Genomic DNA, 25598 nt, shown 5'->3' with positions numbered 1-25598 from the left:
CGTGAATTTGGCTTGTACAACGGCTGTTGGATTTTAATAGAAGACTGAAGACTTTCAATGATATTGAAAACTCCAGTCTCTCTTCCGATTGCTAGTCCAGGTCCGTCGCATATGAAAATGGTTGTTGATTTAAAAGTTTCAGTAAATCTTTTGAAACATCCTAGGCGTGGTGAAGCGGCCGAGGCATTTACTGGGCTGAAAGCTTTCTAATTCAATATTGGCAATTGGTTGGTTGGTAAATTCGCCAAAGCCCATACTCTTCAACTCCAATGACAAAAATGCAATTTCCTCAACTTCACGCTGAGATATCGTTAAGGTAAGGTTTTTTCTGTCCAGCTGAGCACCGAGTTTTTCATGAAGATAAAAAAAAACTCCGTGAAAAAGTGTTGTCATATTTCCACTTAATGTCTGATAACAGTATTCGCATAACCAAAACTCCTTTCCTCTACCGTCTGAATTATATATGAGAAAACCATAAGTGTTGCTAGTAAATTTCAATCCCGCGGCTTACCTCACCTTCAGCAAAACTGCATATACGTAATTTTGTTGCAAGTTGCACTGGCTGAAAAAAAATCGACCATAAATTTGGTTTCTCTTTCTAATAAATTGAGCGAAGCCTTACAGCCAACCATATTCATCTTGCTGTCCCGATAAAATTGTAACAGTGAACTAGAAGTATATGTATTGCAATCTTTCATTTATTCTTTATCCTTAAATATCATACACGGCCAGAAGTATTTTGAAACCACACATTTATATTTTATTCACACAATTAAAACAAAAACAATCGGCAATGTACCTAATACTGTAACTTATAATTTACTAAAACCGAACAGTACTAAAATGAGATACCATTAATTAATGTTATTCAATGAAAATACACGATTAATACTTATTAACACAGGTTGAATACTGCAATATATATATAATTCAAATATAAAGTAATCCCAGTTTCTTTACTATACAATTAATTTTTCTCTTGGGGAGTCTTACACGCAGCGAAAACGCGGTCATATATGACACCATTTGTTTCGCTCATAATATACAGCAGTTAAATAATTTCAAACATATACAAGCTGCACTTCATAGCTTCGTTGATGTGCTTGTCTTGTCTGGCTCGTTAGCATATGTTGGATATTTCATTGTATCCGATTCTTTTGTAAAAACTTGATTGTCATGTCCTAAACATAAAATTGAAATTTTAATAATTTCAAATTTTCTCAATCGGTTGCTCTATAAAATACTAGGAATTGCAACACGATGTTATATTCATATTACACTCATTTCGAATAGGCTACCTCGAATTGCTAAATAATACAACTAGAAGGCATCCGTCGCAATAACATACTGCACAAAATATGTAGCCTAGTTCTAGTTGAATATTGATTCCTAAAATACGATATATATATATATTAGTCTAGTACTGTAGTCTTTCTTTCTTCGGTGTTGAGGGAGTATCGAAAGTACGCGAGCTAAATAAGATTTCACTTGCCTGGGTCAAAGACATCATCTCTCATTTTCTCCTCAAATCCAGACGCGCTTTCTCCAAGCTCAATACTGTTGTCATCTGGCGGTTTCTAGTTGGTTGTAAAGGCAGCATTCATCAATATAATGTTGCTTAGTTTTTGATTATACAGACATAATTCGCTTTTACAAATCTTTTTATTAATGAGAGGTGTCAAGGAACTTTCACGGCCTTTTTCGATAAAATTTAAAAAATGTTTCCAAAACTTACCTTTCCAGTTATATTCGGATCGTCGACTCTCAATAAAATGGGCCCAAAAACTCCAATGAGAAAAACTCCTACTGGTGCGGTTATAAGAATAACAACGACAGATACTTGAAGAATCTAAAAACAAAATTGGAAATATTTGTTGAAGTTTCACGTAACTTCTGTTGTTTTTGTATAATTATAATAAAATACTCACTAATGTACCATAACCGGTTATTTGTTGACAATATAGAGGTGATGGGTAATCATATTCAGTCACGCAACTTGGTGTTGTAGTTCCGTATGTTTCATTATTGAATGTAGTATTCATTGCTCCCGTCGTCATTATTTCAGTTGACGTTATCATAACATCGCTAGTTGTCCAGTTAAATCCACTGCCGTCTGAAATCAATCAATAGAGAGTTATAAATTGAGGATGAGTGAACAGCATGATATTAACGAGCCTTGCGCTTGTCCTCAATCGCAAATGTAACACACTCAATTCATTTATAATCATAATGTCATTAAGGTGATGCTTATATGAGCTTTACTTACAATACGTTTCCGTTGTTCCCGTAGTTGTGTTGCACAGTGGAGGCCATGTTCTTCCGGCGCATAAATCGTTTGCATGATCAAGAGCTACCCCGCCAATAGCAGCCTGTAAAAGCATAACGTTATCCAGAAAATGCTAAATATATTTATTGAAAACTTTCAACACAAGTTATTTTGTGTAGCAAAGTTAAATTATTTTCCCCATTTTATATTTATTCAGTAAATTACTGAAAAAAATAGTCAAGCTGACTATCGCATTACATAACATGTCTTATCAATTATCACAGTGTCGAATGTATCCATGGTTATACTGAAAACTGTTTTTATATCATAAAAATATATGCTTTTCAGCTGAAGGTAGTTAAAATGGTAAAAATATTCATCAGCGCGCGGCTTGAAATGTACATGGAGATATTACTTGAACTGTTGCTTTTGGAATCCATGTTACTGCGGTCATAAATTTTTCTCTATACATCCAACCCAGGAATGACACTGCTGATCCAGCCACCGTTAATCGTACAGCAAGACAAAGACACATGCATCCAACGGCCAAACCTGTAAATTAAAAACTTGAAATTTAACAACATATCAGCCTACGTCATAGTGTAGCGATTATAAATGAACGCAGATCATATGTTTGTTCAAAAATATTACTTACCAATTGTATGTCCATCCATAATAGTGACGTCCACATTTGCTCCAGTCAAACCAAAAAGAAGTGGTGAAAACCAATACCAAACCGACTTGTACACTTTAGCCACAGCATGCTGAAATATATATCCGAATTGAGTAAAAGTAAAGATACCAACAGTGCCAAATGAAATCAAAAAGATTAAAATTTAGAAGTTTCAAATGAATTACCACTTGTTCCAAAGGCCATCCAAGTGATCCTACAAATGAGCATGTCAATGTACCAAGAGTCCCGGCGCCAGATAAGTTGACAACATTTGTCATAAAGATGAGAAACCATGACGTGAAAACCAATAAAAACGTTCGATCTCTGACGATGTTGTGCTGTGATATAAATATGATATAAAGCGTACATGATTTTGTGATAATTAATGTTTTGATGTTTTATTTTTTAATCAATTTTGCATTATCTAAATTAATAGAAGTATGCTCCAATTAACTTTACAAATTGCTACGGTATTTAGTAAAATTCTATGTAACCCGAGTGGTGGTGGTGCAAGTAGAATAACTCAATAACGAGAGCCTGTTTTGCTTAGTAATTAACATATAATAAGCAATTTTTATCGTAAATTCGTTGTTTGTTATCGAGTTACTAAACATGTTTTTCTACAGCTTTGATTAGAAAGTTATTATTTACCTGTCTTGGATCAGGGAAGAACCACATAAGGTATCCGGCAATCATACCCAGAATGATTCCCAAGCATATTTCAACGACCGCCACTCCAATATCATACCCAATTCCACCTGGATATAGCATGAACAACCGAGTTAAATAACAGGCTCACAATGTGTATTGTTCTTTCCAGTTGGATAACTGTTCAATTGTGATTAATAATACTAAAACGGTTGATGCAGTATAAATGCAGAATTACCAAAAACAAATAAAAAAAAATGAAAAGTAGAGTTTTAGAAACCTTCTATAAAATTCTATTCGTTATGTAGGATATCCCCAAAGTCATAGTGTTGTAAAACCTAACGCAACCGATCGATATTTATTATTAATTGTTCGTAATTATTGGTTGTTCGTAATATAAAATAAGCGCTCGTTGTCCATAACCTCATTCTCTTTTTTAAATTTTCTTGGTCACTAAATGGGTAAAAATTGTGACATTTGAAGGGGATTGAACCATTTAATTCAGACATCTGGCTGGGCCACACAAAAAATTCAGCGGGATGAGGGAAATCTGAAAGTTGACAAGGGCCACACTAAATAACTTGGCGGGCCGGGTTGTGGCCAACGGGCAGAATGTTGCACACCACTGATCTAATTGTTTTGCGTCGATTTGGGGAATAACATAAATCCCACACCAAGGTTTTTCATCTGTACCAGCATTTACAAAACACGTTTTTAGCAGTTCGGATATATGAGCACATTCATGTTTGACTAAAATATCAAATGATTTTAAACGTTACCTGTTGAAAAGGTAATTGTGAGAAGTATGTTAAATCCATTGATAGCAATAATATCGTCAATCGACGCAGCAGCCATACAAAGTGTTGGAACTCCTCGCAGAACCTATGTGTGTAAAATACTATTAGGGTGTAATACAAGCAAAGAATTATTTGAAGTTCGACTCGGCATTTATTACTGATTACTAACGTTAAGATCTGTAACTCAGACATTAATGTTATGAAAATGTTATCTTCTTGTTATCTTTATACATACTGACCCCCATTCCTTTCGCTTGAAATCTAATCATCGATGGGACAACACAAGCTGGAGCAACTGCACCGCATACGAAACTGAAAAACAATAGATACGGTTTAACTTAGAGAGTCGTCAGTTAAAACTTATCAATTGTTTTAAAGATATCGCAATACAAAATCTAATCTCGCTTGATGTTGGAATTATATATTAAATAATACTATGTAGTTTTTATTCGTCTTTCACTTTCTAATGATAAAGCTATGAAGTGCGCTTAAACGGCAAATATACTTTTATTATTGCAATACATGTACAATGCAAGAATTATTTTTAAAAATTAGGTTGTAAGACAAAACATAACGTCGGTATAGTAGCATCTGCATTAAAATGAATCGGTAATTGCAAAACTAATATATTTGCAAACGTACCCAAGCATGAATGACCATAGCCATGGTAGAGATAGAATCCAATGTGAAAATATTCCCCAAGAAAAAGCTTCGCTCAGACAAGGTAAAAACGACAGTCTTGGTACGACCCATCTCAAGAGATACATTTGCTGTTAAAATAGAATTATTTTATAATTTGGTTAACGATCAATTAATACAAAATTTTGAACAAATTACCTGTTTGTCGACTTCCACACCGGCTTCTCCTAAAATAACCCCGAGTGCCATCTGTCGGAGTGTAAACGACCAGTTCGGTTTGATCCATTTCGCAACTGAAATTCCGGGCACATTTCGCAAGATAATGCCAACCACAAGGGAAGCTGAGAATAGAAGTTCATTGTAGTTGAGGAATTGTTGAATGCACGACTTACACGAAAATATTAATATGGCTATTAAAAAAATGGTCAAGTGCATAAACACGAAGAATACACGACTATTGCATTGTCAACAAATTTCTGGCCCAATGTAAAACAAAATGGTAGCGAATGACATACGAAGGTGTACCCTTGAATTCTGAAGCCCACAAAATCTGGGGTAAATTATGGGGCCCCACATGACGCAGAGATGACCCAAATGAGATTATTCCATCATAACGAAGCAACAAAATTGATTCCAAACACCCCAACAAGACAACAACAATTTAGCCATAGGAAGTTTCGTTTCCAATGAAATACACGAAAAAAATAATCTAGCTTTATTCGTGGGCCTGGTCATGTTATCAGATTTAATCTCTCGAATTAGAGTTTTTTTCTCTCATTTAAAACTTACCGAGTAATGGAGGAAGTCCTGGAAGGTCAAATGGAAGTGGTATTTTTTCAATTAACGATTCCCCTGCTATACCAAACAAGAAAACCATCAAAATACCTGTAGAAAGAGAAATGATAGTCTGTAAATCAAGACATCAATATTCAAAATTAAAATTGAATTGAAACAGACTAAATTAAATAATTTACACTTTTCGTAATTTTAATGCTTTGGACTTTGATATTTTTAAAGTCAGTTGCAATGATACAATATTGTATTGGGTTACATTTTGTATAAGAATTAAATTTCCATATTTCAACACGAGATTAATTGCAATTCATATTATAGCAATTTAATAGTCTATTTCTCATAAAACAACTACAGGTTCGTTTGGTTTTTACAACTTTGACGTTGAACATTAAACATTGAATCCATAGATTATTAATAAAAATACTTTTCTAGCGATCGTGGTTATTCGAGACTACCTATCCTTTATCTATACGCGTTTGTTTCATAAAATCTTATGCTTTGAGTATTATTAATGCTTTAGTACCAACAAAAATATTTATTATGTGTTACAAGAACTATTCTGCAAATTAAACTATTCAAAATAATTTCAGTGGGGTTTTTCAAATAATTCACCAAACCGTGCTTTCTAGTACAATATGCAAAACTTACCAAATAAATTTCCTCCTGGAAGAGCGCTATGATTTGTTATTGCTGTGATTGACCAGAAAAATCCCCAGAATAGAAAGCACATTATAACTGAAAAATATAGAACATATATTATTTTAATACCCATATATATTATATTTGGATAAATATATTGCGTTTATGTAGTTGTAAATATGCTGCAGCTAAACAATAGACAATTGGATTCGGATTATGTTGAAAAATAAAATAAATTAAACAGGTATATCCAATTTCAGGAATTGATTCAAAATACTATTTGCGATGATTCGATTTTATGTTTTAATCTGAAAATATTGTGTAATGGACGGCCAAAGCCAATCAGAAATAAAGTTCATCTATAGCAAGATATAAATACTTCAAAGATAGCACCAGCATTTATAAATAAATGTTATGTGTATAACTCATCGTTTTGGCGGTAACATATCAGTGAAAAAGAACTAACCAAGGGATAAACCCAACTTAAAAATATATCTTACTTCTGGTAACAACACGTTTAAGTCCAATTAGAAATGTATTTCTTGTTGTACACATGCATCTTTCTCCCCAAAACAATGCACATTTGCCATTGCAAGAGTTTTCATCTAAGCCGCAACCTGCAGAAATTATAAACAGGCCAAGACTAAACAAAAGATAGTAAAAGACTAATAAAAAACAAAGCATTGAAAAATGTTGAAAAAACTCCAGGCAACTACCAAATCTACCTGGACCGACGCTATCTTCAGAATCCAAATCAACAGGTGCCTTTGTTTTGAATTGTCCTCCTTTCTTCATATGATATTCATAATGTTCTGGGTATTTAATGTGTTCTAAATGAAGCCCTTCTTCGCTCTCAGCATTACTAATTTCATCCACTTTGGGTCTGTACACTGAATGAAATAATAAATATTATTTTGAATGTTTGCACCATGTATATCACTTGTTAGGTAAATTATCACTTAAAAACGTTTTTATGATTACTTATCGATCTCGATCGGTAAGTATGTGGATAGGTATTTGTCTGTTTGTTTGTCTGTTAGACACTTTCGTATGTTACGCAATATCTCACGAAAGCGAGGTTGAATCTGCTCTAAATTTTGCATGTGCATTCATCACATCATTAATTAATTAGTGATGGGATACGCGGTGTCGCTGTTGAGTCAGAGCGAAGGGAACATGTTGAAGATCAATAAGTCGGCAGTCTCCGATCGCTATCTAGTTATTATTATTAATAAAATTGTACTTTTCTCAAACACTCACAAGATTCTTCGTTGTTTAAAACTTCGTCTAATTGATGAATGACGCTGAAAAATAGATATACCGATATAATTAAACGCTAATTGTTATGTCTACATTTAAACAAAAAGCTACATTTTCCAGCTCCTACCGCGATGCCGGTACAGCAGTGCTCTTCAGTCGGGTATACGGTATGCCCAAATGTATACCGGGCCAAATTTTGGGTATACAACTGATAAAGGGTTTACGAAGGGTGTACAGCCTAAGTAAGTCAGGGAGGCTAAATTCTGATATAATAAATTATAAAATATTCAAGTGGAGACAACAATGCAAACGCGGCGCACATGAAATATAAACTGTCAGTTACGCAAAGAACCGACGTGAGCACGTTCTTACACAACAAATTATATAGATAATGCGGTCACGTGTCTGGGTTGGTTATTTCGGCCGCCGTGCACTTCGTTTGATTTACGTTGAACATTATTCCCGTTAACGCTGAAGCTGTCGGCCAAGTTTATAACTTGCGGACACTAGTCTATTAGATTGCATGATGATGTTGCAGTACAATATAGGCTTGAAATTTGATGTTCATTTAAGACTTAAATAAAATTGGTTTTTGTGAGGTATAAAAAGCTCTTGAAAATTTGTAAAAGTTATACCACGATAAAAAAGGTTGAAGAACACTGCGGTACAGTATATGTTTATATTCAACATACAAGACAATAGCAACCATAATTGATGTTGCAATACTAGTACGAATCCAACAGCTTGAAGTTTTTCATTTGTTTAGTATATAATACCATTATATTTCAAACGCATAACTTCACACAATTTTTAAATTTGAATCAAAAATTTCTCACCCGTCGGTGTCCATTTTAGATTTTCTTTTCCTAGTCAGAATTAGTGAAAAAGTGTTTTAGATATCAAGATGCAGATAACAACTCACTTCTTCAAGTTGTGACGAAGATTTCAATCGTTTGTACTTTTTATCCTCGAAACTTATTCATAGATTTTCGGATCGACTACGTCACAGCTTAAGCATACGTTTAAGCTTTTTTCTTTTATCATTGCTTCAACATTTAACATGCACAGATTTTCATTGGCCCGAATTGGAAGCGCGTATTTGATGACAGTGTTTTATAATTAGATTCAATTCTTAAGGTTAAATCGTCTCATTTAAGATGTAACCGGGATACGCGTTTAGGACTATATACCCAGATACCAGTCCTTTAAATTTAATATCCGTCAATATTCCGTAATATATGACAGTACTTTTGTTTAATAATATTCATATTGCTCATGGATCCATAAATCAAGCTGACATATTTATGTACTATTTCGTAATATTTATCGTTTTCATAGTTTATGGATGTTTAATTTGTGTGAAGTTTGAGTTGTGCATTTGTAATACAATTTATTGAACCCTTCGTTGATATGCTAATCTTTTACTATCCGTCCTTTATTTAATTTTGCTATACGACGATTATTCGTGTCATTCGCTCCGATCAGGAACAACGTAATTTTCAATGAAACACCGATCTTCAAGATGCTAGTGAAATGAAAAAATATTAAAAAGAAGTAATTTAGGAGATATTTTCATTTCAAAATAAACTTTCTTTGGGAATAATTGCACTAGTAGCCGAAAATCAAAAGATAACTTGTGTGAACAAAAAAATTTGGTTTTGTTTAAAAACAATATATTTTTATCACTCTATTATAAATTAAGATAAGTTGAGATAAATTATTTAAATGGATTCAATTTTAGGTAAATAACCCTGAAGTTAAAGTTCAAAATCAGTTATTGTAATGGTTTTATAGTTTGAAAACATCGAATTCAAATATTTCCCATCAAATTCTGATCTTATAAAGGTATTTCGTAATACGAAATATTGACATAAGAACAACATTATAGTTTAGTAGCGCAGTCAGTACGTTAACAATTGAATTTGTTTTACTGGAAAGTTCGAATTATCCAAATTCTCATGTGCCCTTCACAAAATGAGGAAACGCGTAGTATTAGTAACCAGTATTAGTCACTCACTATACGTAATACATGTTGTATTGTCGCATCTCTTCAATATTGTGAATAATACTGAGCATTAGTGAGCATACAAAAACCCTAAAAATAAAGGAACTTTTCCCCTTTCCTATATTAGCTTACGTGACTTATAATGCCATCTCATCATCTCGAGAACCTATTCCATGTTTCCAAGCAACAACGATATCAGATTATTAAATAAGTTTAAGCGAAGTTTATTGGTAAATATGAAAATTCAATAACAAGTCAAAAAGTAAACATTAAGTAAAATATCCTATTTTGGCAAAATATGTGATAACGAGCTACATAACAATAATTAACATAATCATTTTCGATGACAAACTGAATATGCCGTTTCGTTACCGGTAACAACATATTTTTCATTTTTTTACACGAATAGTCAATAAAAGCATCCTAGTTCAATCCAGCTACGTAATGTAAAAGTTTTATTACTGTAGTTTTAAATTCAAATTAGCTTTGTTCTTTGTTTTAACAGTATTGCGTAACGTCTGATTGTTCGAATCGTCGTCTTCACCATTGTTGTGTGTAATTAGTTGACTGGCAAAAAAAAATAATATAACAAAATTTGTTAATTTCACCCCGAAATATAAATTATACTTAAAAAATAATAACAAAGCGATATGTTCAAAAAAATATTTACGTGTTCAAATTCAGTTTGATTAGGATTTATTTCAAAAATATTGAATATTATAAGCCAATGTCGCAGATGCAGTTATATGATGGTGATGGTACATTTACGAATATAAATACTTACGCTATATCGATACGGGATTTTAGCTGAAAACTGATTTCGTTGTTCTTGATGTAACGCTTGTCGAAGTTCAATATCGTTCTGACTTCGTCGTGTGTCGGGAAGCATAGAGCGAGGTCTGTATTGTCGGAGGCCTGGTGAAGTGGTACTTGGGCTGTTGTGGTCTTTTTAAATAGAAAAAGACGTTATAATGGCAGCGGAGCGAGGGGGTCCGGTCCCTCTTGTAATGTGAAATATGTAGTCAATACAGACATTAAATATTTCCATGAGACAAATGGGTATTGCCCACAACAAATACTGATACAATTCCAAAAATATTAAACATACTAACCAGTTAATACCGGAGTACAGGCTTTCTTGAAATTGAAAATCTTCTCTCTGGCTGCCAAAGATCTTTCTAGAACGCCCTGTTTTCTTCGAGCTTCCCAGTGCATTGCTGCCATTGTTTCAGATTTCTGTAGTACTTATAATCCACTTTATAATCTACTCGAAATGTATTTTAAGAACTTGATGAATTTTAACTGGAATTTAAAATGAACCTAAATGAAATAAACAGTCTATTTCACTAAACCACTCTTGTGATATATATATATATATTATTCGTCTGGCATTTCAGGCCAAAACAAGGTTTATAGACACCGGAGTAATTGTGACACCTGTAGGGTCTTGATAAATACCGTATTTCCCGGCGAATAAGTCTACCCGGTTAATAAGAAGAGGCCCGTATTTAAACCTGAAAAAATGGGTTTTTGCATATAAACTGCCAATAAGTCGGGGTAGTAAAATCGCATCAACACCGGAATCTCAAATTACCATCAATGCCTTTTGAGCGGTCGCCGCGTTTGGGCATTTGTTAAAATAGGCTATAATGACGTTTTCTTGTAGCGTAATATTCAATCCATAATAACTATGGGAATTTAAACTGTCTTTAAATTTTAATCTAGTTGTGTTCAACTCGCGATTGCGTCCACCGAAAAAGAACATTACCTAATACATAATACGGCGACACCAAAAAAATGGAAATTATCATACTCGCCTAAGAAGACCACCCCCCTAAAATCAGGCTAAAAATTTAGGTCTAGAAAAGCGACTTATTCGCCGGGAAATACGGTTATTTCTGAAAATAATAGACTGTGTACCATTCACGTCAAAAAGCTAGCAATATGACCAAGATCAACTTTACGTATTCTGTATTAGGGAATGTTTAATTAAAGGAATTACTGTTTCATGATAATCTTGACGACACTACAAAATGTACCGGCAGCGAGGATTGAAGGGTTTGTCTTTCCATAATGCTGTACTCTGAAGTAAACCTTGCATCTCTGTACGCAATACTCGTGATGTAACATTCTTATAGCACAAACTTCGCTGGTGTGCATTCTTCGTATGACTTCTTTATAACGTTATACACATACGAACATACAAAAGATCAACGTGGGTCTAACTAAATGATACAAAAGAGCTGAAACAATATATATGCCATAGAAAAACTGAATAATTTTATATTGCTATTGATAGAGGAGGTTATGGCTTTACAAGCTTTTTGCAATTCATTTATTCTGCCCGATTCATATCTGTTTACTATATGACACTTTATATCGACGAAATCTACCAAAAACCGCCCATTATTTGACATAAATCGACCTTTACCTAAGATTACAATAGTCGCTTGGTCGTCGAGTGTGCCGAGCATTGTTCAGTTCGATAAGGCTCAATGAGATATATATGGAAACATATGACATCAACAAAGCTCTTTTGTATTCTACCTATTCAAAGGTATCATAACATCGCGTTGGCTCTCGATGACTGACATAAAAGTAATGAAGTATTCTCAGAGCAGCTGTAATAAGCAGAGAAACTTTTTTCGTAATATATGTGTAAGAAATGAAAATGGCCCCGTTTCTTCTGCTTAACCAGAATTGCATTACAATGAAATGCAAAGCCAAATTTACGCCCAACGAAAATCGGTTTGAAAACCAAGTTATTGCGATGAATCAGGGTGCAGGCAGTCACACAGAAACTAGTTAATGGTCTAGGATCGTGCGATATGATTTTGTCATGCCTACGCGGTGCAAGTGCGATTACCATTTACCAAGGTATATAGGACCAGTCTCGTTATCTACGTAAAATGGCGCCCATGCCAAATTTAGAAATGCGCTTACTTGAACCTCGGTTAAAAAATTTTAACGACAGCTGTTAACTTGAGAAGATTTATTACTTAGGTAAAAATACAAGTTTCAATTATTTCCAAATCGAAATTATTTTATTGAAACATTTGACGATGAAAACGTTTCGCTCGTTTTGCGTCCCAATCCAAACGGCGTCCGTGGCACGAGGCATGGCTGCCATACCCCAGATACGCCACTGCATACGACAAGATGAAGTGCATATTTTTAATAATAAAATCGCAGATATCTCGACGATCAAGTGAAACAACTGCAAATGTTGGGAACAATAAAAGGTCTGATATGCGCTCAGCGCTCAAAGATGTATTTATTTACAAAAAATACGACCTTAATACCTTGATTTCAAAATCAAATGGAATAATATTTTCAAATCTCGAATACTTGGAAGATGTGTAATTGTACGTTACTTTTTATTGTAATGGGTGCCCCAGACACATTACTTAAAATATAGTAAATATACTTTACTCAGGCAATTCGTTAAGAGTCCACACATAAACGGAAATGTTCCATTGACAACTCACTGGAAAAAAAGATTCATATGCCAGTGCATTGTAAAAATAGGGCTTCATAAGAAAAAAAATGAGAAATTCACCTCGACCTCTGGCGGACAAAAAATGTCGGCAATTCGAAATATGCGTCTGAACCTATTCGAATAATTTATCATTCGATTCGAAACGCCCAGCCCTAGTACAGTGTAAATAAAATGGGTTTCCCAAATTATTTCATTATTAAAAATAAGCATCTAGAAAAAATATAATCAACATCTGGATAATCTATTATATACAGAATCTGAAAAATTATCTGTGTTACCACCATCGATACTCTTGTACTCATCCTCCATGAACGATGGATTGTCGTATGTGACTCCTTCCTCGTCTATAGCATTTTTTGGCATGGGAGTGACAACAGAATACAATTCAGGTTTGTCGAATGCTGAGTGATTTTCTCGTGCCGTTCCGATGGCAACTTCTTCATAAGACTGCTCGGCCAATTTATCTAAGACGTCACCGGCAGCTACGTATTGATTTTCGTTGTTGGACTCTACGATGGTATCCGGTATGTGGCTACTGATGATAATATTGCGGCCTGAAGATTTTGGTTTCTTGCGTACGACAGAATACACCGCAGTCGGCCGAGAGACATGGTTCTGCATATTTTTGAATGTGGGATTGTTTACTTCAACATTCTTATTCGGGAATGTTATTGTTTCGTAACTTTGACTCGAATCTACGACGCCAGGAGATTTCTCCACTACAGAATATATCGGAACTATGTCTGGTTGTGATCTCCCTTGCGGAATAGTTTCATACGATTGGTCGAAATCCATTGTAGTGTTACGTTGACCATTTATGATGTCATCGGCTGCGACGTAATCCTCGCCTATAGTGGTGGTCAAATGAGGTGTATTGTTCAAATATTTCTTTGCCGTTCGTCGTCTAAAATTGTACATATATAATTTTAGATACCACAATTAAATACCACAGGCCACCACAATTTCTCACCCAGTATTTTACATGTAGTCTATTGTCTAACTGTATGCGGAAGTCTTATTGGACACGTTTAGTGGACATAACGATCGTTTCAAAATTTTGTTGTTATCGTTATTTGTCTCCATCATTTTTAAAAAATCGCTTTTCGCTTCGAATACTGGACCAATTGCTTTGAAATTTTCAGTGGTTAAAGATAAAATTTTTCTCCAGAAGGGTATTACTTTTTTTCCCGCTATGACGTCATCAAAATTATTGCCATCGGGTGGCGCTACGTGTCTATATATTTGAGCATAGCTCTCTTGTTGGATATTATGAATGTGTGGTTTCAATCAAGAAACACTTGTGTATAACAGATGCAAATGTATGTATGGTATGCGGTTTTGAGGAATATATAATTACCGTATAGTCATGCATTCAATATTTACGTTGTAGCTACACAACCTAATTCGCCGAAATGTCGTACTTTGTTTTATACATCTACGTTTGCATTCACAGCAACAAATGTGAACATACAACAAATTAATATAATACCGACCAACAAGATGGATTTTGTGATAGTCGGGTGTGTAATCATTTATACTTCAAAGACAATATAACAACTAGAATTCGGTTGGAAACCGAAGAATTATCGATCGAAGGTTAGGGGATCTCCCAAAACAGTGGTCTTACTCCATAGTGACACCGTGTGTCCCATCACTAATTAATTAATAACTCGCTAATTATACGACATAATCCATCCAAAATCAATAGGCTTCTGATCCGAGCTAAGATGAATGCACATGCAAACTTCGGAGCAGATTGAACCTCGCTTTCGTGAGATATCGCGTGCATCTAACACACAGGCATACAGACAAACAGACAAATACCTATCAACATACTTACCGATCAAGATCGATAAGTAATAACAAAATAAGCCATTCCAGCCGTTTTGATGTGAAGCATGTACTTTTATCATTAAATAGAACATGGTTTGGTATTTGACAAATAAATTTTTGTGTGCTTTTTCCATGAACTTCGGTTGTGTGGGAATCATTGTCCATAGCTGTTTTCCTGATCGTATTGCCTTAAGATGCTTCATGTCTCGGGCCAAACGGCATTTGTTAGCACTCAATGCACCACCGTAAATTTATATAATTCCAGTAAAGTTTGGAATTATAGTGTTCGCCCGTAATTCTGATCATGCTTTGCGCAAGTTTTAAAGGGTAGGATTTGAATCAAAGCCGTAAGTGTCCAAAAGTGTCCGATTTCTTGAGTTTTGAGATATTTATCAACTTACCTCATACATAAAACTATTAGTAGAATAAAAGCGAGAAGAAATATGACAATCAGTATCGGTAGCAGTATTACAATAATATTCAATTGGCCTGCGACGATTGTCGATCCTGAAACATTAGATGAAAAGAACCGTTAGTAGGCCTAATTTTAATGACGAAGCAATATTTCCCATCTGCACCACTGCCTGTCACTAGTTCCTTTAATGGCGGAAACTATTTACATTTTATTAATAACGTACAGACAATATACTCGAGGTCACACAAATATAAAGTTTCCGGTTTGAACACATGAGGTTCAATCGGAGGTACTACCTTTGACATGATCTCATACCAATGCACCTGGAACGAATATCTATAGGTATAGATATATATTCCCATGCACGAGATGGACTGGTAACGGACGAGAGGTCTCAGGATATAAATGATAACGTAACCTGAACAACAGCTTCCGTGTAATTTAACGAAAACGTAGTGGAATCGTAACAAATGCAGATCGAATTTTATTGGAAAAAGTGAATATAAAATTGAAACGACTCAAAAAGCTACAAAGGTAAAGTGAAATTCGACATAGGAAGAGATTCAGAGGATGCGTCAATTAGAATTTGAAATTTGCATTGGACAAAGCGTATTATTCGTTTCTGATCAATTTTCATTATTTTTCAATAACCATACCCACTTTTTCATTTCTAGATACCGCACTGCTATATTGATGATACGTAATGGAATAATCTCTGGTGTTATATATATTTCAGATTACCTGTAGATGATGCCGTTGTAGGTTCAATTCCAATTGTTGTTTCAGGTTGTGAGGTAATAACAGAGGTGTTGTGTTCAAAATATTGTGAGGTGAAATTTAACGGTTTTATGCTTGTCAAAGATTGAGTGAATGTTCCAAGCGCTGTGGAGTCATCTTCCGTAGAAGTAAAAGTAGTTGTCGGTATATACGCCGTAGTTGTTGTCGGTTCAGCTGTTAAAATGTAAATTGTAGAAAAATTAAAGTACACAAGATACAAATCATATAGTGGTATTTCCCAATGATAAGCACACAAAAACACCCCAGTAGCCAGACGTGTAGGTCAATTTAAGGATATGCAAATTTCTGAAGTCATTTGGGAACAGCTTTATCAAATCAACGACGATTTATATACTAGAATGAATATAAAACCTTGCCCATTTTGATTGTTCTGAATGATTTCCTATTTTTTTTTTGCTAATTATCATTTAGCTTGGGCAATTAATGACTAAAATATCTATAATACATATTGCATGCATTATACGATTTGTTTATAAGCATAGCATGCCAAAAACATTAAAATTGTAAACATTTAAATACATATATAAAATACTAACTCAGTTTATCACAGTTTGTAAAAGTATATGTCAAAGAAAATCCCTTGTTTCTCGCATCGTCTTTGCCTCGAAATTGAATGGAAGGAAATGAATCAATATTTGTAATATGGCATTGGTGCGGATTGTAATTTCCATTGCAGTTTCCACGGTCGAATATTAAACAAAATGAATTGGTCTTGTCACAGTATTGATTTCCTGAAAAAAGATACGATAAACCAGGTCAAAAGTATTAATAATAACCAATACCACAATTTTAATGTAAACAGCTTCTAACGCCGGATACGCGTTTTAACTATTTTGCGTTTCAATTTTACCAATAATAAAAGACGTAACCAATTTAGGGGTGGCGTGGTCAAGAAATTACTGTAGATTAAAAAAATTGGCGCTCCAGAAGAATGTATACCAATATGGTAACTAATTTTGTTTGCCTACTTTACATCAAGTTGTGTAGAGGGACGGAAACCTATGGGCGGGGGGTACCAGAAAATGAAGTCATTGTCAATTAAATACTTGCTTTTGATTATGATTATTTGAAACCAGTTTTATGACATTACGTCATGCCAGAATATTATCATCGGATATATATATATATAAATTTTTACTTTTATATTTGTGACAAGATTTTCTAATAAGTTAACACGGTAATTTCAATACTGCAAGACATCAATAATAAATTGGTTGTATTGACTTTTGTATTGATTGCAACTGGGAAGTTAGAGTAATCATAACCCTTGCTATGGTAACTACCATGTTTCCCCGAAAATAAGATCTACCCTGTTGGAAATAAGACCTAGCCTGAATTTTGAAAATCATTTTAATATAAGCCCTCCCCTTAAAATAAGACCTAGTCAACGAAGCGAATTTTTTTCGACCTACTATAGTCGATAGCAAGAAATCTTTCCTACACGTTTTAAACGATTGATAATCTATGTTTTGCAGTTATTTTGAATAAAAACGTGTTATTTATAAGTAAATGGATATCGGTTTTCATATTTTGTATATTTGAAAATCTCGAATTTCGGTTTGCTAAAATATCACGATTACGGGTTGAAGAATTATTCTCTTCCACAAATAATTTTAAACTTTAAAACATCTGGTGCCAAAAATTTTATTAGATCTAAAAAACGAAGAAATGTGTGAGGTTTAATTCGAGTACCATGTATTTTGAAAGATGCTTTATCACATTCAACATTTGTTGACGTCACGGCAATGGTCATGACGTCCGTTTGCAGCCCGTTTGGATTGAATGACCATTTGCATTCTTCATCATCGTCGTAGTTAGTAGCGGAAGCTATGGTTCCGGTCAATGATGATAATGTAGCTTCTGTATTACCACCTCGTATCACGGAGCATTCATTTCCCATTCTCACAATAAAAACTCTAGCAGCTGAAACAAGAACAATGTGTAACAAGTGTAAATTCGCAACAATACATACAGCCATTTCAGTCAACACTTCAGGTATACTTGTTAGGAATGCATGTCGCACGTCTGCGTCTTAGGCCAGTAAGGTCTTGAACATGTATCCCGTCTCTGTTATACTGTTTGATTATTATGCAGATACTGTTACATATTTGAGTCAAATAAACATACGTACATACATTTGAGGTTTGAATACAATTTTTTAATATATTTGTTCAAGCATTTATTATAATCAAAATTTGATTCAAAGAAGTAAAAGTTTATAAATTTGGCTTTGGCTGGCCAGACTAACACTGCCATTTCTCAACTGCCGAAAAAATCAGATAGCGTACAATCTATGATCAGACTTCTCTTCAAATCTTTGAAGCAAATATATACTTGCAATTGTAATTCGCTGCGTCAGTGCAATATTTCATAAAGGCATATTTTTTGTCAGAATATTTCCTAAATTATTTTTTTCAATTTCATGAAAATATTCTACGGACTGATATAAACCGCAATTCTACGACTACAGCTTCTAACCGACTTTAAAAAAAATCACCCTGATGTTTGATGGCCAAGCGAAACAACTAGCGGTAGTGGGCTAGGTGTTGACAGCTCTTCCTTTTTGGTAATAACTAGTAGTAGATACTATCATTTCTTTCGCCGTAACCCACTTGCGTCAAAACCCATTTGCATTAGTCGAAGCTGGCAACCGAAGTAAAATTAAGACAATGAAAGGAAATGAAGTTAACAACGTGGGTCCAGTCATATGACGCAAAGTGCGTCATTAAGCAGTACTTCCGTTGACCGTCCGATAACAAAAGACTGACTGCTTCCAATATATTTCGATGTGCGACGAAATAGCAATAAACGTCAGAACTTCGTGACAGACATGCCGGTAACATAGTCAATATTCCTCTTGTATATGTAGCCAACACAGCGACAAATACAATGCATTAGTTTCTATCTGTGGGCGCTTTGACTCGATTGTCTGGTAAAGGCCTCACGACTGCAAAATACCAACATAAACGACTCCACAATCGACACTTGTGCAGCTCTACTTTGGGCTACGTGTAATATTTCCACCGGTATTTTGTCCAATTCACGACATTGAGGGGGCGAAAATACATACTAAACGACCTTTGATCTGGAAACATACTCATTAGAAACCACGTAATAAAAGATAGCATCACTGCACGTTTTAAGATCAGTTTGTAAAAAAGTGTTCCGTTTTTTTAGCTTGACGCACGATGCATGGACCTTTCCCCGACCTTTGACACCCGAAAATTTCTTCCTATACCATTGCAAAATTTTCGGGGCTATTTTAAGAGTGCTTTTGCGAGTTGGCGCCTGTAAATGGGGTATGTGTTGCAAACCATCATTATGATTCATCGCATACAACAATCTGTTTTTTTAAAAGTACCGGTAAAGAATTTTAGCCTGGTCTATCACAGCTATTTCTACACTAATTTTTTATTACTGCAATTAAATTAAAACTCCTAGGAAGACAGAGTGATCATTGAATTATCTGATTTATATTTAAGTTTCCAAAACACAACTGAAAACTGACGAATAGAGTTCAAAAACGCGAAAATGAGATAATGTTTACGACCACGCTTAAAAATCTGTCTGAGTAAGAAAAGAGTGTGAGCGGATGCGAAAAGGGAACATTGTTACGTCACTTTTTGCATCTTGCTGATTGGCCAATGTCACAATGTAAACAAGGAAGTCGATGCTCGGGGAGAGGTCCATTACCAACTTTCAAACCAACCATCGGACCGTGACGGCTGCCAGATACTACTTTTACCTTACTTTGAGGGGACGCGGCTCTATCGCTTTTCATACGCGAGTTTGAGCTGTTGCTTCACAAAATAGAGTACGACACACCTTTCAAATATAGCATTGGGTCAAAAGACTCCAATGATGAAATAACAAAACATGTTGATTTCAGACAATCATATATTATATTATATATTTCAGTATGTACAGCAAATGACACGAAGTTTCTTAAATACTGATATGACATGGTTGTTTAACATATATAATGTTCATTGCCTTTTTCGATTCTATATATTACAGTAATACCTATATAATATTTACATAAAAAACATGAACAATGATGAAGTTTATATCGGTCTGTGAAACAGGGAAACAGTCTCAGTGAACTTATTGCCTCCAACTAACGAATGTGAGCCGGGCCATTGCGTGCCATCAAAAATCCAGGGAACAGAAACATATTCAAGCTGTAACATGTGAACACACATGTCTAAAGGTGATTATTTAAGCAGGCTAATAGAAAATTAAGAATGAGCTATGTCGTATTTGATAAAGCAAAATCAATTCATCACGACTGTAAAAGCGTTTATTCCTAAAATCAGCTCAATTTTTATACATTCGTTCGCTGTTCTGCATAGGTATTATATTCAAAAATTTGCATTGCACCTTATTTATCATGTATGTTTTTCTCAATATATTTCAGATGGTTATGAATATGATACAACCACAGAAAGAGCTGTACTAAAGTTCAAACAAAGTGTATTTTTGCTAAGCATGTTTGGTTGGAAAATTTGAATTGTGTTTACATGTTGTTGCAATATATTTTGAACCTTTGTTGGGAATTCTGAATGTAGCAAAAAAATATTGTGTTCAAATTTGAATAAAGAAACTGTTCCTTTTTTTAATTCTGTTGCATCCTAAGCCAGTGTAATAGGACCAGATCCCAATTTATTGTAAATTTGAGACATAACTTACTTCAAAAATTTAGGGTCGCAAGTCATTGGCGGGCTGCACATATTTCTAGAACGTTAAAAACCGAGGGAATGGCTAATGAATCACATTTTGTCACACAGATTTCAGTTAAATTTTAAGCAGCGCGAAGACTGATCATTTGAATATTTTCTGCGTCATTTAACCATTTGCACTCAGCATTAACTTTTTTACATTCTGTTACCATTTATCTAATCATAATCAATTTATAGGCTCATTAAACGAGTGATAGTGAATTATATACTTGTTAAGTTATAATATAATTTAGTGTCTTAAAACAAATTCTGTTACGTAAAGAATATAATCGTCATTACAGTTGTTTTGTTAATATATTTGAGTGAAGCGTTGCGGGTCGGATTATATTGTTCCGCGGGCCGTATCTGGCCCGCGGGCCGTAGTTTGCCGACCCCTGCTTTAGACCTACTTGTTCGCCTATAGCAAAATCAAAAGGATTGCTGTAAACTGATTACTGATAATGAACTTAACAGTCAACAGGCTAGGCCGAAGGTTAACGAAAATATCACTACCCCACCCTAGTTAGTCCATTTTAGGCCGGCGCTGACGAGATATCGAACGGTCACTTGTGCGACAACTTCACGTTCCATAGATAGCCTTGGCGACCATTTTAGACGTATTTTTGATTCCTTTCCCACGGAACACTTTGGAGACGATCGCGGAACACTAGTGTTCCGCGGAACACAGTTGGGAAACGCTGTTCTAGAGTAATGATGCGGCGACTGTTTCAGAATCCGTTCCGCGGGGATTTCGAGGCGATGAATATGTATTTTTGATTTATTTTTGATATTTTTATGTCCATAGATCCACGGCGACCCCGAATCCCCTTCCCGCGCCACTGTTACTGTCATGGATTGATGAATATTTTTTTCATGACAGAAAAGTCATTATACGCCGGGCGCGTAATCGCGGGGTCTGTTTCAGAAGAGAATTTCCGATGTAGACTCCCTCCCCCCCTTTTGAAAATCCTGGCTGCGCACCATGTGGGTATGGTCATACTATCACATCTTGCACCCCTATCATCACGAATATGTAATGTCCGTAATTAACAAAGTCCAGCGAGAGCCTGAAAAAATTACTTCAACTTCCTTAACAATATGTTAAATCACTAAAACGGTCGTTGAAACTGCTAAAGCGATGATAAGACGGCTTAATCGTATGACACAGTGAGGCTGCCTTTTCGTTTACCTAAGATGGCGTGATATTCCAAGAAATATTGACATAAGACATAAATTGTAAAACACAGTGAATAACACAAAAATTCACAGAAGATAATTGGCAAGCGAGGAGTGAATACTTTCTGCATCTCCTTGGTGTGTTCTTTTGCATACAAAATATCATTTTTCATTCTTTGAATAGGCCATGCCTTGGACCTATTTTTGTCAATTCACTAAACTGATTAGTCCTCCACCAAAAAAAATTCTTCATTATCGAATACGGGCCAAAGATATAAACACTCAAGACATTTTTTACATACCTGTATATTAAATTTATGTTATATTCATACAAAAATATACAAAATCGATAAAGTTACTTGCAATTTACACAAATCAACTTCCGAAATTTCCTTTTCCTGATAGTTGCTTTCTCCCTCCATATAGTTACATTTTTTTGCAGTTTATTACTCTTACTTTGCAAAGTACTTCATTCCATAACTCTTTGGTATGTAATCCTTCTTCTCTGGAAAGTTTACCTATCAAATATCAGGCAAATCGTGCTCGGTGTACTCCAGTGCAGTCTAATTGGGTCGCGAAGCCCTCCGCTCTGGGTCGCGAAACAATTTAAATTTTCCATAAATACGAGCATCGCGTCTGTGCAGCGTAATTATGTATAACAACTTTATAAATCTCTGATTATAATTATGAATGTTTCCCCGAGTATACACTTCCTTATTTACTGCCGTAACATTGGCCAATCAGAATAAGTGCAAAATTGAAGTAACAATAAACGTTTCAGAAGCGCTCAGATACTTTTGCCATTCAGACAGACAGCCTTTCGTGGTTGTGATATTAGCTCGTTTTGTCGGTTTTCGCGTGTTATTTGTTAGATTTTAGTTGTGTTTTGGTAAATATAAGTCCTAAACTCGCAAAACCATTCTTGAAATGAAAAGTACCAATAATTTTGCAATGGTAGAGTGTAAAGAGGAAGAATTCAAGAGATCAAAAATCGGGGAAACATTCGTTACTTAGTTGTTCGCATTGTTATATCCTACTACGTAGACTTTGGGTTCTCCGTTAAAGACACCTAAAATTGTCCTCGACCTCCCTCAACTTTACTGTCCTCGACCCACTGCCCTATCTCCCTCAAACTTCCTATCCTCGACCAACTGCTCTATCTCCCTCAACCTCTCTCTTCTCGACCTACTGCCCTATTCCCCTCAACCTGCCTATCCTCGGACCCACTGCCCTATCTGCCACAACTTACCTATCTTTGACCTACGGTGCTATACTATTCGGTACCTGACGTAACGGCGCTTTATTTTCGAACCGATCGCCACACTGAACTTTACTATCTCGCGACCAACTGCCATGGGTTATACTGGTCGTGTATGCCAATGAGATGATTCAATCGTACGTCGACAAAACATGATTGACTTGCACAGAAATACAGGCAACATTGAATGAGTTTCTCAGGTGAGTGGAAATCGAATAGCCTTTCAAAATTTTAAAAACAGTCACTTCAAACCCGATGCCATGAGTAGCTTAATTAGTAAAACATTTTTAAACTACCAATTAAGGTTATTGTTTACTATTTAATATTCCAGCCTACATATACGAATGCCGTCAATCATGTTTTGTCGACGTACGATTGTATCATCTCATTGGCATACTCGACCAGTATAACACATTGAAGTTGGTTGCAAGATGGTAGAGTTCATTTTGACAATCGTGTCGTGATTGTAGCGCCGTTAGGTTAGGTGCTGAGTGGTGTAGCGTCGTGGGTCGAAGATAAGTAAGTTGAGAGAGGTTGGACAGTGGATCGAGGGTGAGAAATTTGAGGCAGATAGTGCAGTGGATAGAGGAAAGAAAAGTTGAGGGAATAGTGCAATGACTCGAGGAGAAAGAGGTTGAAGGGTATAGGAAGGTTGGGGGAAATAGGACAGTGGGTCGAGGATAGGAAGGTTGAGGGAGATAGGGCGGTGGGTCAAGGATAGGAAGGTTGAGAGAGGTGGAGCAGAGGATCGAGAATAGGAAAGTGGAGGGGAGATAGGGCAGTGGGTCGAGGATTTGAGTTGGGATGATTGTATAACTTCACTGGCTCTAAAGTCTAAACCAGGGGTCGGCAAACTTTTTTCGTTTGCGGGCCAAAATTAAAGGTTGCAAATCATTGGCGGGTAGCACGTATTTTAGAAAGTTAAAAACCGAAGGAATGGCCAACGAATCACATTTTTCACACAGAAATTTCAAGCAGTGCCCGAAGACTGATCATTTGAATATTGTCAGCGTCATTAAACCATTTGCGCTCAGCATCAACTTTTCTACGTTCTGTTGCCATTTCTCTAATTCTAATCAATTATAGGCTCATTAAACGAGTGATTGTGAATTATATACTTGATAGGTTATACTATCTCCCTCAACTTTCCTGTCTTCGACCCACTGCCCTATCTCCCTCAACCTTCCTATCCTCGACCCACTGCTATATCTCCCCAACTTTGGCATCCTCGAACCACCGCTTTATCTCCCTCAACCTCTCTCTTCTCCACCTACTGCCCTATTCCCCTTAACCTACCTATCCTCGGACCCACTGCCCTATCTGCCACAACTTACCTATCTTTGACCTACGGTGCTATACTATTCGGTACCTGACCTAACGGCGCTTTATTCACGACCTGATCGCCACACTGAGCTCTACTATCTTGCGACCAACTGACATGGGTTATACTGGTCGGGTATGCCAATGAGATGATTCAATCGTACGTCGACAAAACATGATTGACAGCATTCGTATATGTAGGCTGGAATACTAAATAGTAAACAATAATAGACCTACCTATCCTCGGACCCACTACCCTATCTTCCACAGCTTAGCTATCTTTGACCTACGGTGCTATACTATTCGGTACCTGACCTAAAGGCGCTTTATTCACGACCCGATCGCCACAGTGAACTTTACTATCTTGCGACCAACTGCCATGGGTTATACTGGTCGTGTATGCCAATGAGATAATTCCATCGTACGTCGACGAAACATGATTGACAGCATTCGTATATGTAGGCTGGAATATTAAATAGTAAACAATAACCTTAATTGGTAGTATAAAAATGTTTTACTAATTGGGCTACTGATGGTTTTTTGTTGGGAATAGCAGTTTTCTTAGTTTCAACAAGCCGTTTTATGCCCTTAATAATTGGCCATATCGTGAGTCTCGTGACAATATGATGCTGATCCGAAATAAGCAATAGTGCTCTGATCGGTATAAATTTTTTTCTTCAACATTTTATAGTAAAAGCGATGCCGGAGATTACGTGCTAACTGCGTCCTTTGCAACTTCATTAAGTTGCATATAAGATAAGCTCAATTTTGGGACTATACGCTGAACTAAAGGGCAGTTGCAGCGCTAGCTACGACAAAACATTTCATGGCTCAAAAATAGTTTGGAAGGGATTACACT

General features: G+C 35.7%; 2 protein-coding genes and 1 long non-coding RNA gene across 3 annotated transcripts; all 3 read right to left on the bottom strand.

Moving 5' to 3' along the window:
- Window positions 1-47: 47 nt before the first annotated feature.
- LOC120346991 (sodium/hydrogen exchanger 9B2-like) lies at window positions 48-8628 on the bottom strand. The gene is made up of 19 exons (XM_039416793.2): window positions 8554-8628; window positions 7718-7761; window positions 7183-7347; window positions 6958-7074; window positions 6467-6553; window positions 5813-5908; window positions 5222-5364; window positions 5027-5154; window positions 4624-4696; window positions 4367-4469; window positions 3591-3697; window positions 3125-3277; window positions 2922-3030; window positions 2682-2818; window positions 2267-2369; window positions 1929-2113; window positions 1736-1849; window positions 1493-1577; window positions 48-1181 (listed from the first exon to the last, which is right to left on the bottom strand). The coding sequence occupies exons 1-19, from the start codon at window positions 8565-8567 to the stop codon at window positions 1084-1086; spliced, it is 2061 nt and encodes a 686-aa protein (XP_039272727.2). The 5' UTR covers window positions 8568-8628; the 3' UTR covers window positions 48-1083.
- Window positions 8629-9778: 1150 nt separating this feature from the next.
- On the bottom strand, window positions 9779-11065 carry LOC144421130 (uncharacterized). Its single transcript, XR_013474983.1, has 3 exons — window positions 10835-11065; window positions 10507-10667; window positions 9779-10289 (listed from the first exon to the last, which is right to left on the bottom strand). It is a non-coding gene; the product is annotated as an uncharacterized LOC144421130 (long non-coding RNA).
- Window positions 11066-12687: 1622 nt separating this feature from the next.
- On the bottom strand, window positions 12688-19143 carry LOC120348613 (uncharacterized). Its single transcript, XM_078111359.1, has 6 exons — window positions 18765-19143; window positions 17960-18190; window positions 16804-16998; window positions 16211-16420; window positions 15456-15561; window positions 12688-14125 (listed from the first exon to the last, which is right to left on the bottom strand). The coding sequence occupies exons 2-6, from the start codon at window positions 18165-18167 to the stop codon at window positions 13447-13449; spliced, it is 1398 nt and encodes a 465-aa protein (XP_077967485.1). The 5' UTR covers window positions 18168-18190; window positions 18765-19143; the 3' UTR covers window positions 12688-13446.
- Window positions 19144-25598: the final 6455 nt, after the last annotated feature.

This window comes from Styela clava, chromosome 1 (genome assembly GCF_964204865.1).
Source record: "Styela clava chromosome 1, kaStyClav1.hap1.2, whole genome shotgun sequence".
Lineage (NCBI taxonomy): Eukaryota > Metazoa > Chordata > Ascidiacea > Stolidobranchia > Styelidae > Styela > Styela clava.
This window is presented reverse-complemented; position numbering and strand designations above follow the sequence as displayed.

What these genes read in the sequence shown, in the direction of transcription:
- LOC120346991 (XM_039416793.2), bottom strand. An exon ending in CTATGGTCATTCATGCTTGG is followed by an intron (nt 4,697 to 5,026) that starts GTACGTTTGCAA and finishes ATTGTTTTTCAG; the next exon opens with TTTCGTATGCGGTGCAGTTG. An exon ending in CACAATTACCTTTTCAACAG is followed by an intron (nt 3,698 to 4,366) that starts GTAACGTTTAAA and finishes TGCTATATCCAG; the next exon opens with GTGGAATTGGGTATGATATT.
- LOC120348613 (XM_078111359.1), bottom strand. Translation starts at nt 18,167, where the DNA reads ATGGGAAATGAATGCTCCGTGATACGAGGTGGTAATACAGAAGCTACA. An exon ending in AGCATCTTTCAAAATACATG is followed by an intron (nt 16,999 to 17,959) that starts GTACTCGAATTA and finishes ATCTTTTTTCAG; the next exon opens with GAAATCAATACTGTGACAAG. An exon ending in TACAAACTGTGATAAACTGA is followed by an intron (nt 16,421 to 16,803) that starts GTTAGTATTTTA and finishes ACATTTTAACAG; the next exon opens with CTGAACCGACAACAACTACG.